This window comes from Polypterus senegalus, chromosome 17, assembly GCF_016835505.1.
Source record: "Polypterus senegalus isolate Bchr_013 chromosome 17, ASM1683550v1, whole genome shotgun sequence".
In the NCBI taxonomy this organism is placed as follows: Eukaryota; Metazoa; Chordata; class Cladistia; order Polypteriformes; family Polypteridae; genus Polypterus; species Polypterus senegalus.
Window position 1 is genome coordinate 97,371,284 of NC_053170.1, and position 14,118 is coordinate 97,385,401.

Below are 14,118 nucleotides of genomic sequence, written 5' to 3' on the forward strand. Positions count from 1 at the left end.
GGTTAGGGCGGCTGTACATGTCTCGCTGGTCCACATCAGTTACCCAGTTTGGCCAGACCACCAATTTCAGGACGAATCCTTATGATTCCAAACTTGCAAGATTTTACAATTTTTGAGGCCACTGTGCATTTTCGAATGCTCAAAGCTTGTGAAATGGTTTTATCTCCTTGCCCTGATCGGTGCCTTACCACAATCTGATCACAGATGTTTACAGCGACTGTTAGAACTATATGACCTGCAGTGTGAATTGTAGGACCTTATCTACACAGTTTATGTGTGCTTGTCTTCGTGAAGTCCAGTCAATTCAGTTTGCCACACGTGGACTTCTGACAAGTTCTAGACACATCTCAAGGAGATTTAAAGCAAACAGGGTGACCCTGAGCACACTCTGGAGTGCCCCTTCGATGAATGAGAGAATTTGGATTTTAATTTTTAGTAGGTTTGCAGACCTTTCTGAAAACACGTGTTCACTTTGTCATTATGGGTTATTGAGTGTAGATTGATGAGCCAAAAAATTTCTCCATTTCAACTGAAAGTGAAGTGTTCTGAATATTTTGTGAATCGACTGTAAAACCTAAAACCAGTGAGTAGCTGAGACACCTTCAAGTCCCCAAACTAGCGTGCAGTATTGAGTTGAAGTCTTTCAGATGAAGGCCGGCTCCTGTTTTATTTTTCTCCTTCAGTTTCTTTCTATCTCTCTCATTTTTTTTTTTTTTTTTTTTTACACTACACTTCTCATCAAACCTCATCTGTTATCCTGACAGGGGCCCCACTGGGGTGCTCTACCAGCTCCTTGCCTGCTGGAATCACTTACATGTCCACGCGCAGGCCGAGTGCCTGCCTGTCTGGAAGGTGATGCAGTTCACAGGCCTCCTGTTGACAGGAGTCATCTGGCCTTGCTTAAACATGGGGGCCGGCGTTTGCAAACGTGGGTGGAACAGGGCCTCTTTCTTTCCTGGCTACTTTTGGAAAACTTCTAATTAGCGAGCTGGACTAATAGAAAACATGGCTTCTAATTAGCAAATACCTGCAAATTGTTATCATTTCTTCTGTCGTGATTTCTGTATAACTTGATCTTGCCTCCCCTTTGACCAGGACTTTTGTGAATGTGAAGTTAAGCAGATAAGCAGTTAAGGTGAATACAGACCCCTTTTGTATTGTGTGGGTCAACGGTGACAGGCATATGTTTTGGTTTTACTTTGATTCAAAAGAAGTACAAGGTCATATGCTGTTAAGCTCCGGGCTACTAAAATTACTCGTTTTTTCCTGAATCTGTCACTGTTTCAAACAGGAATAAAGGAAAAAAAACCACTCAAACATGGTTAAAGGGTTCATGAGTGGGTTATTGGAGCTTGGTGGGTAATGGGAATTGTGTTTAAATATGCTAAAGAGGCCCACAGTGTAGACTTTCACAAGCAGCTACAGTACAGTATATGCTATTAGAGGATAAATCTTATACTTTAAATGAGAATGTGAGCCAAATTTAAGAGTCTGTTGGAAATGAATGTGACATGAAGAGAAGCATTTGTGGTAGAGAAGTAAATATCCCTGCAAATCTTTAAACAAATTGAAAGTGAAAGATCAGCTATTTATACTGTGCAACAGAAAATCTACACTCGGAGGGGCATATTTTAAGCAACATGTGATTTTGAGAAAAAATAATATTCTTTTCAAATCTGTTCCAGCTGCGTTATGCAGGAAAATGTGAGGGATGTTTCTCAAGATGGCTTCTGGGCCTCAAAAGCAGTCTAGTGCTATACTATCAGCTAGTGGATACTTTCCAGGACACTTGGGTTTGAGGATACTGTTAGTTTACAAACAGATGTATACATATGGAGCTCGTATTATATAGACTGTGAGAAATATTTATATTAAATGAACTCATGTATAGAGAGCGAGAGAGATCTGGACTGAGTGGCTCTTGGCATTGCCAGTAGTTGGATGCTTCTGAGCCCATCTGGGAAAATGTGTTATTCCAGGCCAGCTCTTATGGTTTAGCTAGGCTTCACACTGCCAGCTTCTGTCAAGTGCCTAAATAGCAGAACCAGAAAGAAAATTCTTCTTGCATTTCATCCTCTACTTAAGAGTAAGTGCTTCTTCAATTTACATTTCACTGATTAATATTAATTTACGATTACTTCCATCTTGAACTCCACATTTAATCAAACATATTTTCATTTTCAGGCTCGTTTATTTCTCTTTCATTTTCTTTTGATGTCAGCATGTAGAAATGTTTTGGTCTCCTTTGATACGTACAATAAATTAAGTGCTGTGATGGAGTCAGGGGAGTAAAGGCAAGTTACTTGGAGTAAATGTTATAAAATCTTGTTAACCTGCTACTGTATAGTTTATCTGTTTGTGCAGTATTTGTATTTACAATGCATCCGGAAAGTATTCACAGTACATCACTTTTTCCACATTTTGTTATGTTACAGCCTTATTCCAAAATTTATTTTTAATAAATTTGCAAAAACCTCAAGTAAACTTTTTTCATGTTGTCATTATGGGGTGTTGTGTGTAGAATTCTGAGGAAAAAAAAAGAATTTAATCCATTTTGGAATAAGGCTGTAAGATAACAAAATGTGGAAAAAGTGATGCGCTGTGAATACTTTCTGGATTCACTGTACATAAAGTATTTAGGATATTTTTATACATTATGTACGGTATATGTTTGGTATTCTTTATATTATGCAGTCTTCCTATACAGATTACAGAAAATGTACATCACCATACCACTTGATTTTTATTTCTGTTTTTGTCATTCTTATGTGTGTTTTGAAGGATGTCTGTGTTTGTTGTATTTCTATATTTCATTAGCTTTTGTAAAGGAAAAGTTTCCCCATCAGACAAATTATCTCCCTACCTACCTACCTACCTACCTGCCTACCAGCCAATGAAATTCATCATGGCAGTTGTAATTCAGATTGCATTTTATTCGTTATCAAAATTAGTTGAGACTGAAACCATGTACCTGTAGTCTTACTTGACATCCGGTAAAAAAAATTTTGTGGATTCTGATGATGACGTCCTTCCGTCAGCCCCATTACACTGCTGCTGCCTGATGAAAATTGCAGTGCCCACGTCAGTGCTGGCTTTTGTGTTGGCCCCCTCCATGACATCCTCTCTCCCCAATACGTCATATAGCCTTTATTTTAAAGAATACACCACCACAAAATTATATTATTTTTGTATATTACATACTCCATATAGTTTGTAGTGATGGCCGAGGAAAAAATACTATCTCCTTCCTCCACGAAAATACGAGATCATAATATTTCTGATTGAACAGAAGGCAGTGGTGATGAGTGCAGGACAGCAGCAAACAATATCTGAAATGGCCATGAAAAAGTTTGTTCACAATATGCAAACTGTATACATTTGTTTACTAAAATATTGGAAAATAATTCCCCATGGTCCACAAACTGGAAGCCTTATCACATGGGGGTGCACCTTTAAATTGAATGACCCCCTCCATTTGTCATATGTCCTGTCTTCAATTGAAGAGATATAAAACAAATAAAAAAAATGTAGTTTTGGGGTGGTGTGTTCCTTTAAGTTGCACTGTCCGCAGTACATTTGCAAAAGTTTGTGAACACTGGCTCACTGGCAGACAGACAGACAGAAACTATATGAGGAAAGTCACAAGCTGTTTGTATGTCTGTCTGTCTTATCTACCTATCCTTCTATCCAAATAATGAAGTTGAACAAAGGAGTGAATTTCATAGCATTTAGCAGGCAAAGTTCTAAATACCATATTTAAATTGACACCATACTCTTGTGAGTTTAACCAGAGTCCATTAATTAAGAGAGTTAGCCTCTGAGATCATAAAGCAGGGACTCCATGAAAGTGTGCAGGAATTAGCATTTGATCGTCCATCTAAACTGATTTTTTTTTTGTTTGTTACCTATATGTAATATACAGGTGTGGCATATGGGCTTGGGGGGAAGGGGTACTTTATGCATTCGGTTTTGTTGTCATTAATTTCTGTTTTTAATTTCACATAAGAGTCTTTTTCCCTTGGTCAGTGTCCAAAAGTCAAATCTCATGTGACTTCATGTTGTATAAAAGTAAAATGTGAATCCTTTTTTTTAGGCACTGTACACCATTACTGATGCATGTGAATTCATCAGTCTTTGTCTTTTTGTTCCTGCTTTATCATCTGATAGGTTTATTTTAAACTTAGGTGTCACCTAATTGAATTTATTTATTGGTTCTGTTAGCACAAATGAACAAATGGTATGGACTTGAAGGGTTAAGACTAAGGAGTACATTGGGTGAGCTGCACTGTGTTTTTCATTAACTGGAATGAAGGTGTTTATGATGGTGCTGGAGAGTGATGGCTTGTTGGATTTTGGCAAATGGCGCATACTAGTAGGATGTTATTATACTGGACATGCGTTTGTCATGGATTGACAACTTTGAAGGGGTTCCATTAACAGAACTGCTTGTCCTGATTTGGCCTCTGCTCGTTTGATTTTTTTTTCCTTTTATTTACCTCTTTTAGTTTATTCAGGTTGAGATCAACCAATTTTGATTATAGAATCACTGATTGATTTGGCTTAAGTCCGAGATGGTACTTAGGCCCAGAGCCTGTGGGAATTTGACTAAATAATGTGGGGACAATTACTTTGGAGGTGGGATCAGCTTAATAAAACGAAGAGCAAGGCCTTATTACATTACTCGAGCATTAGCTCTTGTTTGCCTGCCCCCTCTGTCACTCCTAGTTTAGTTTGCTTGCCTTTGTGTTTTGACATAAGGGTTATTTAGTAGTTATTCAAGCTGTTTGCCTTTTCCTTGTCAGTGTTCTCTGGAGTTTTGGAATTGGGTTTCTGTTCTGTTTTTAGTAAAGGCTCTTGAAGTTAAATTTTATTAAATTGGGTTTTTCTTTTGTATCAAGGGATTCCTAACTTTGTTCTGACTGCAGAGTTTATTCAGGATTTCTTATAAAAACTAACTATTGTTGCCTTTCCAGTTTAGGGTTTCCTTCACCTTTATTGTTATAAATACAAATTCTGGGTGTTCTTCAAAGTATTTTGAATTTTGCATACTTTGTTAAACATTCTTTATTATTCTCATAAGCATTCCTAATTATTTGTATACAAGTTATTTGTTATAATATAACACCTCAATTCAAACTTTATTTTTCACTTACTAATTATACATACAATACCATATGAGCTCATTCTGACTGCCTTAAGACAAATATTAAGGGACAATAACCATACATAACTTTATAAATTCAAAAATCATTAATAGAAGTAATAAATGTTATAATTATGACTTATTATCATTAATACAGTAATAACTAAATAGGTAAGTTAAATCACTTAATATGAAAGAGTTAATTTAATCTTTCATTTGCTACTTAAAAACCATAATTAAATTTAATGAAATGCACGTCTCTCATTTGAGGTATTTGTTGATTCAGTTGTTCTTCTGTCGAGTCGGCTTGGATCTCAGTGTGCGTCATAACAGAGTAGAGCTCTCTCAAACCTGCTTATTACAGTTTAGAGTCACCTTTGGGATTGAGCTGCCGGAGCCTATCCTGACAGCACTGGATGGAAGGCAGAAACCAGCCTCCCAAGGAACACTGGGATACCGAAGGAAACTCAGTAAGGATAAACTTTGTACAAAGTTTTTATTTACACACAAAACAATAGACTCATGAAATAAATGAACAAGTAGTGTGATAGACAGTAGGATTTTAGGGACCTTCAAAACTCAACTTGAGGTTACTTTCGAGAAATTAGGTGTGCAGGATTGACAAGCCTTGTTAGGCTGAACAGCCTTTTCTAGTTTTCCTTTGCATGGGTGTGTAAATCTGAAAAACCCATGTGAGTGAGGAATTTGCTCCCAGAACACTGGATCCATGAAGGATCAGAAAAATGGAATCCTTTAAAAAAAAATTGTAAGTTTTCCTACAGTTCTAATACAGAGCATTAGGCCATACTCATTTTTACCAGTGTGAGTAAGTGTGCCTGCAATAGACTGGTATCATTCTCCACGATGGATATCAGCCTTGCACCAGTTGTTTCTGAGGCGCAGCCCTCCTAGTGCGTTTCTTTCAAAATCAGGTCTAGAAAATGGAAATAACCAGTCAGATGTATTATTAAGTTGATAAAGCGTAAACTGACAGTCAAATTAAAGTTAAGTGCAAACAAAGGCTTTACCACTTTGTGTTACATATGTTTTCAATAATATTTATATATAATAAGTTACTGTGGCTGTTTGTTTGTCTGTCCAGGATTTTAAATCACCAGTAGCTCGCAAACTGTTTGACCTGAAATTTGGTACACATATACTACATGGCGTCTACTACCCGCTTTCGAGGTGATGATTGACCTCCAAGGTTATTCCTCTTTTCATTTTATTTTATTGTAGAATCAACTCTCTGCAGCGGCCAACAGGGTGGCTGTGCGGCACATGCATACGGGTGCCGTTCTCATCCCTACCACCTTCGCCGTCACTTCCCCTTCCTCTTTATATCTTAAATCATTCCTGAGGCAGATTAAAGACTTAAGTGCCAGCTTAATTGAAAAATTAAAGAAATCGTAATAAGTACAACACAAACACTAACTTAATCAGTTTTAATGCGAAAAGATTCGACGAAAGAAGAGAAGAAGCGGGCCGCTAGAGTGGAGAAAAGAAGAGCTGCTCAGGAAGCAACAAGCGCATCAACCTCTGAGCAAACGAATGCTAAACATACAGAGAAGCGGTATGAAAACTATGAATGCTCAAGTCAAGCGTTTTGACTGCACGTTATTGTGCAGTGTACCATTACTGGTTACTAAGAGAAGCAAAAAAAAATGATTAATTGCTTAAATATTCTGAATCATCACTAGTAGAATCAGTTGGTTTTAGAGGTCCCATAATTAGCTCAGTGAAGATCACCTGTGTGGGTTTTCAGTTTATTGTAACTGAATGTCCAGCTTGTGGTGAGTCAGTCTGGTGCCTGGAGTACAAAACAACATCCCAAGCGACTCCATGAAAAGCACAAATCGGGATGAAAACAAGAAAATCTCCCAAGTCACTGAATATCCAGTTAAGTAAATTGGAAGAAATGGAAAGACTATGGCACAGCTTGGCAGATGGTACAAGGAGAGATTCTGAAGTCACATAGAAGAAGGCTCTGAGGAGACCAATCTGAGCTTTATGGTCCTCAGACTAAACTCCATATTACACTGCATATTGTCATAAACACATTCCCACCGTGAAGCATGGTGGTGGCAGCTTTGGGCTGTGTGGGATGCTTCTCTGCATCAGGCCCTAGAAGACTTTTGAGGGTAAAATGAGTGCAGCGGAATATGAGGAAAACTTGGAGGAATACATGATGGAATCTACAAGAAACCTGCACCTTGGAAGAAGAGAGGCAAGCTCAAGCATAAAGACAAAGCTATACAGGAATAGCTTCAAAACAATAATGTGAATGTCCTGAAGTGGCAGACTCTGAGTCAGGTGTTAATCCAACTGAGAATTTGTGGCCAGACTTGACAAAGGCTGTTCACTCACGATCACCGTAACTTCTGCCAGATCAAGAGCAATTAGGCAAAGAAGAATGGTGGGGAATGGCAGAGCTGATAAAGAGATACCTGTGCACATGGACTCAAGACTATCATGGCCACCAAAGGTGCATCTGCTAAATATTGACTTGAGGCAGAGTATCTTCATGGAATCATTTATTTTGAGTTTTATATTTTGTAGTGAGAAGTCGAGCAAAAGGGACCCCTCTTATTGGCTAACTAGAGAGATTGCAATATGCAAGCTTTCGAGGCAACTCAGGCCCCTTCAGGCAAGACGTAATATATTGGGTTTTATATTTAGATCACTTTGCAGAGTTCTGTTTTCACTTTGATGTTAAAGAGTCTTGTTTTCTGTTGATTAATGTCAAAAAAGTCAAATTAAATCCACTGTGACTTTAATAAAAAAAATAAATAAAAAAAAAAAGTGAAATTTTCCATGAGGGTGAATAATTTGTGCACTTTAGATGTAAGAGTTTTGTTACTTAGGTGGTTGGACACATTCTGTCGACTGCTAACATATTAAATAAAAGGGTCTTTGGGCTTTGTTAGTGTGTAAAGTTAGACTGTTGGTCCTTTGTGTGCCTTATATAATGCTTTTTTCTTCATGCCAGTGAATTTTTAATACGAGATTCTCACCTGACAGAAATTTGGATATTTATGTGTGCACACAAACGCAGATCAGCTAGCATGGGCTAAAAGAGAGCATTTCAGGTTGCTTTGTTTCTGCTGTTTCCTTGTTCACTTTTTGTATATGTAGCTGTTAATATTAAGTGACTTCTGTTTCATAAATAGATGAGGTGCTGTTTCCTTTTCAGACAACATAATCATTCCAAATAAACAGTAATCTGGACCTCTCCAATACCCAGTAGTAAATATTTAAAATTACAAATAAAATGCAGCCAGTTGCCAGCATTAAAAGCAGCTTTGCTTTTTGCCCTAACAGCTAATTGTGGTTTTGGAACAGGTTTAGAGATTTCCTTGTTTTCTTATCTTCTTATGAATCAGCAGTTCATTGTTTAAAACTGCATCTTTTCATGAGAGTGGGAGATGAATTTCAATGCAAAGATTAAAGCTTGGACCACCTAAAAGAAATCTGATTTTGTAACTTACTGTGAGGTGTAGGGTTGTCGTTTTGCATCTGCTGCTGTTTCATGTGACTTTAGTGGCCTTGAGTAAGGACTTTGCTTAGCATGACATTCTCCAGTTCGCTTATTCCAATACTGGGTTGCATGGGCCAGCATCAGGCTTAAGGCTAGAATCAAATTTGGGTGGTGTGCCAGTTCATTGCAGTTCCCTCTAAAAGACACTAACACTCAGTTAACCCAACATGCACTGGGTAATGTGGGAGGAAAACCGGGGTACCTGGAGGCAAACGCAAACAGATGTGAAAAACAAATGGACATTCTTTATAGTTTGGATATGATTCCTAAATGCTGGATACATTATGGCATCCGCACTAAGCGACATGTCACTTTGTTGCTCAAAAAGAACACAGTGTTTTATGTATTTCATTGTTTAAGATTAGCAGGGGAGTCAAATGACTTTTTTTATTATTGCATTGACTTTGTAAATGTAGATTTGTTTTTGATACTCTGATTACACAGAGGCAATAACCAGTTGCAGGGGTTCTCATTAAATTTGAATTTCCTTGCAAGAATACGATTCGTACTTATGAAAATAATTTTGGAGGAGGACTTTGATGCAAATTCAAATCTGCCTGTGGTGTTGCTGTTGTGTGTGTTCTAGGCCAGCTAAAGAACAAGAGTCTTGCTGGGTAAATGCAGCACCATGTTGGTTTTAATTACCCTTCTTATGGCTTCCAGATGGCACAAGAATTGTGTTTTGCCAGGAGTGCCTGAGCATTACCCCATTGAAAAACATGTTCTCCTTAGAATGTAATTTCTTTCAGTTGTTTATAAAAGTAGAAGATATGCGCAGAATTTCATTTTGTGATTACATTGTGTTTGCCATGGTTGAAAATGTGCATTTCAGAAGACTGACTTAGATTTGAAAACATGTGGTGATTGATTGGGCTTCAAGGGGGCACAGAGGAGGGAAAAAAGTAAATAAAATATATTAACAAAAATACTAAAGGGTGGAATGAACACTTGGAGAGCACACATACAAATAAAGAAAATGGAAACCAAAGCCCTACTCGATATGCCTATTCATGTCTTAAACACCATGGCTACCTGATGGGGTTGCTCATGCAGCTGCTCCCCCATATCCAACCACACAAGCACTCCTTTCTCCTCCCTTCTCCTCTTCTTTTTCTGCAGACTCTGTCTGGTGGTCTTCCTGCCAGATGAGTATTAATCCCACTTTTCTCCTGGCTATGGAGCCAACTGGTCTGTGGTATGGAGGCAGCCTTATACTCCAAGTGACTCCATCTTTGGGTCACTGTCCATGGCGTTCCAAAGGTAGCAGGAATGGAACTCCATATAGCGGCTGTTGTTGTCCCTACACCCTACTGGTCTTAATTGGCCACCAAAGTTGCCTGCAGTCTCTTAAAGACAGAATGGCTCAGTATGTTGCCGTCTGGCACTGTCTGCCACCATGTCCAGGAGGAGTTGTTGCCTCTGTATTTTCTTCTCTGGTATCTGCAGGAAGAGTGCCAGGCAAACCCAGCAAGTGCATTACAGTCTCCCATCCAGGCGGCTTCTCCCTCATCTTCTCCCTCTGTCTTGTACCATTCTGGTTGAGACCTTTTCCCCTAGCAGTCTCTTGGCAGTTGGCCAATACTCACAATACTAAATTTAATCCTTTCTGTGTCTTTGGGTCAAAGTTGACCTTTTTTGTGTTTGAAATCAACAAAAGCACCTTAGATTTATATATATTCAGGTTCCTAATGTATCACTTATAATGTGTCATGGTTTTGGGCAAAGTTCTTTGCCTGTGGGGAGATAGCTTGACTTCCTCAGTCACCAAAGGAAATCAAGCCCTCACTGCAGAGCCCTCGTGAGGACAGCATGGACCTTTCTGAAGTCATCTTTTATAGTCCAAGTCAAGCAAAATGACCCCTTTTATTGGCTAATTAAAAAGATTACAGTATGCACGCAATCGAGGCAACTCGGGGTCCTTCTTCAGGCAAGATGTAATCAAGAGAAAGATTGTTGCACCAGTCTGTCAGTTGTCGTATCTCCATCCCCATTGCTGATGAGACCCACCACCATTGCTTTGTCAGCAAACCTGATTGTGTTAGAGCTATACACAGTCATGCAGCCATGGGTCAGCAGAGTGAAAAGAAGTGGGCTGAGTAGGCAGTCCTGTTGAGGTCACCAGTTCTCCACCTGATGGTGCAGGAGATGGTGTTTTCAATGCGGACTGCCTGAGGTCTCTCTGTCATCAAGTCCAGGCTCCAGTTGCAAAGGGAACTGTTGTAGCCTAGCAGACTCGACATCCTTGTGAGCTTCTGAGAGATGATGGTGTTAAATGCTGAACTTCTGTCTAGAAATAGCATTCTAGTATAAATAAATGTCTGTTTTGTCCAGATAGGACAGAGCCAGGCAATAAAGTGATATGGCATCTGCCGTGGTACATTTTGGGCAATAGGCAAACGGGAGAAGGTCATGTGATGTGTAAAGTCGGGCTCTCGAGAGGCCTAAGACTAGTCACTTGAAGTACTCCTTTATGTCGGGTAGGAGACTGTGGATAGCATGGGTATGATGGTGGAGGGTTATTTTTAGCACTTGGGGACAACTTCCTTCTGCCGGGAAGTGTTGAAGATGTCTGTTAAGAGATTTGTCAGCCAGTTTGCACATTCCCTGAGCACCTTGCCAGGTGTGTTGTCTGGGTTGGCATTTAGCAGTTTTTCTTATGTCGGCTGTGGTCAAACACAGTTTCTTTAGTCAATTATCTTTAGCAGGTTAAGTGAGTTTCTTTTTAAGGTGAGTATCTGTCTGTCTGTGAATGTTATGTAGACCCTTTATCTGTATTGATCTGGGTTATATTGTGCTTGATCTATTTAAGTTGCTTTGTTATTTTCTAAATATTATAAGTAGACTTACAAGTAACTACATCAACAGCACAGTGATTTGTGTAGCTACATGTCCTGACTTGAGATGTAAATTCCGCAAAAAATGCAAATAAAATGTTTACCATAGAGTAGTAGCATAACACAACTTAATATTTATGAATTCAGTAGGTGTGTGAATCTCTTCCATTTTAAATAAGTATTAATTAATTGTGTCTGTCCTGATAGCTGCCAGGAGTCATTTTTCTGAGTACTCTTCCGTCCAGGATTAGCACCACACCATCTTATTAAGGCTGCAGAGAATCTCTGCTTATAATTCTAATGCTTTTGCTGCATCCTCATTTAATATCACATGATTCCTGTGACCTTCATTTACTATTTTATAAAATGTAAGAAAGGCTTTTCCAGACATAGGCTTGGATTATCAGTGTTTGTGACCGATACACACCTTGCATGCACTGCTGTGTAATGATCCATGATGACGTGTGCTGATGCTGATATTTCTGTACTTTTTGGTTCTTGGCAGGATGACGTGATGATGCCTCAGAGGGTGCGGCGCCAGTATGAGGCAGCTTTGAAGTTTCCCGCTAGCGTAAGTACAGGTGAAACCGGTTTTTCATGTCTCATTCCAACTATTTCGTGTTCATTTGTTCCTCGGGCAGCAGGGCAGGTGTGGATGTGCATGAGTCATTTCATCTGTCTGCAGTTGTTTTGTTTGAAGTCCTCTTGTCCTGACATTTGTGACAAATGTGCAATGAAACAGCCAACCACACGGAAAACTTGGAGTTGCATCTCCTATGTAAAGGAAGAAGAGACAAACTAAGAAATGCTTGTTTTTATACTTACTGTTTTAATGAATTCTTTTTAACATTGTGGATGCTGGCCAATCATTTTTCATGATTGCAGTGCCAAAATCAATGATTTATTCTGTTATTACATTCTCAGATGTTGGATTTGATTTTTATTGGCATAGGATTTTGCAGTACAGGTGCTTTTTGTACCCTGGCCACAAGTGCTGTTCTGCGCAGTGTGCTATGCTTGAACAGGTTAATGGGAAACGGCACAGTTTATTATTAACCCCTTAACTGTTCAGAAGGAGAAGAGCTGAAGTCTGAAGCTGCTTAATTTGATCCACCTCTGTTTGCCTTCAGAACAACCTGAACTCTTCAAAGCTTTAATCCAGCAATATCTATTGGAAATTTCTTTTTGAATCTTAGAGACTTTAGTACGTGAACATCCCAAGAAGACAGACAACACCACCATGTCTGGCACCAACAGTCATATCATGGTTTGAGTTGAATAGATCTCATATCTTGCCCATTTTAATACTTATCCAGATAATATCTATTTGACTTGACTGTGTCTGCAGACTAAATGTAAATGTACTGTATACTGTGTTGCAGTTTTATGATTGGCTGTTTGCATTGACAAGCAGGTGACCCCCCCAAATAAAGCAGCCACTGAGTGGCAGACATTTTATACTCGTTCATGGCTAATGCAGTGTTGAACCTTTGCCATCTTCAATACAGGTAGACTGATTCAGGGAGAAATAGTAATGTTTTTGTTAAAAAGCACAGGAAAATACACATAGTCAAGAAGCACGCCAAGGTCAGGCAATCCTGTCTTCTGACAAAATGAGAATGTTAAACAGAAGTCAGGAATCCAAAACGAGTGCAAGAGTTCAACAACCGGGAAGTCACAAACAAAGATTCTTTTATAAGCTTGAATTCAGGTTTATCTGCCAACTTGGATGGTCTGGAAATGTCGTTCTAATGACTTCATAAGCAGTGCACATCCCGAGTGTTCTGAGAAGGAGTTCTAGGCATTGGTGAAAGGAGTGCGAGGCCTCAAATACCCAAGAAGCTGGCCAGAATCTTTACATCCAGCAAGGGCTTACTTAAACCAGCTAGCCCACTAACTGCTGCCTGCAATCTTCGGCCTGGACAAGTCTGTAAGTGGCTTTTAAAGTTCAAAAAATATGACAGAAGTCACAAAGTTTTCAAAAGAAATTTCCCAAAGGAGAGAACCATCAAAGTCAAACAACAAATCTTTATAAACGAAAGGTAGTTTCAAAAAAGAAAAAATAAAATAACAGAAATGCTGGGAATATCAAAACAGATGTACCAAACAAAAAAACTGTTTTCAAAACACCATCCAAAAGCCAAATCTAATAACTGAAGCAAACAAAAGTCCATAAACCAGAATCTTAAAAGAAACAATACTTGCACAAGGATCCCAGCAAACTCGATGCACCACTCTCTCTTAAATAGTCTCTGGGAGGTGGTGATAACAGGGTGGCCCCCGCTTCTTGAGGTACCAAAAATCCCAAATCTAATAGAAATAACATCCATCGATCTATCCATCCATCCATTTTCTAACCCGCTATATCTTAACTACAGGGTCACGGGGGGTCTGCTGGAGCCATTCCCAGCCAGCACAGGGTGTAAAGCTGGAAACAAACCCCGGGCAGGGCGCCAGCCCACCGCAGGGCGCACACACACACCCACACCAAGCACACTCTAGGGACAATTTAGGATCGCCAATGCACGTAACCCGCATGTCTTTGGACTGTGGGAGGAATCCCACACAGACACGGGGAGAATATGCAAACTCCACGCAAGGAG

The 14,118-nt window shown here is 39.3% G+C and overlaps 1 protein-coding gene across 1 annotated transcript in view; it reads left to right on the top strand.

Moving 5' to 3' along the window:
- The window catches only part of LOC120517632 (UDP-GlcNAc:betaGal beta-1,3-N-acetylglucosaminyltransferase-like protein 1), a 152,421-nt gene that overhangs the window by 34,243 nt on the left and 104,060 nt on the right, over positions 1–14,118 (top strand). Inside the window, exon 5 of the mRNA XM_039740053.1 lies at positions 12,021–12,086. Coding sequence (XP_039595987.1) covers positions 12,021–12,086 — 66 coding nt within the window. The remainder of the gene's footprint in view (positions 1–12,020; positions 12,087–14,118) is intronic.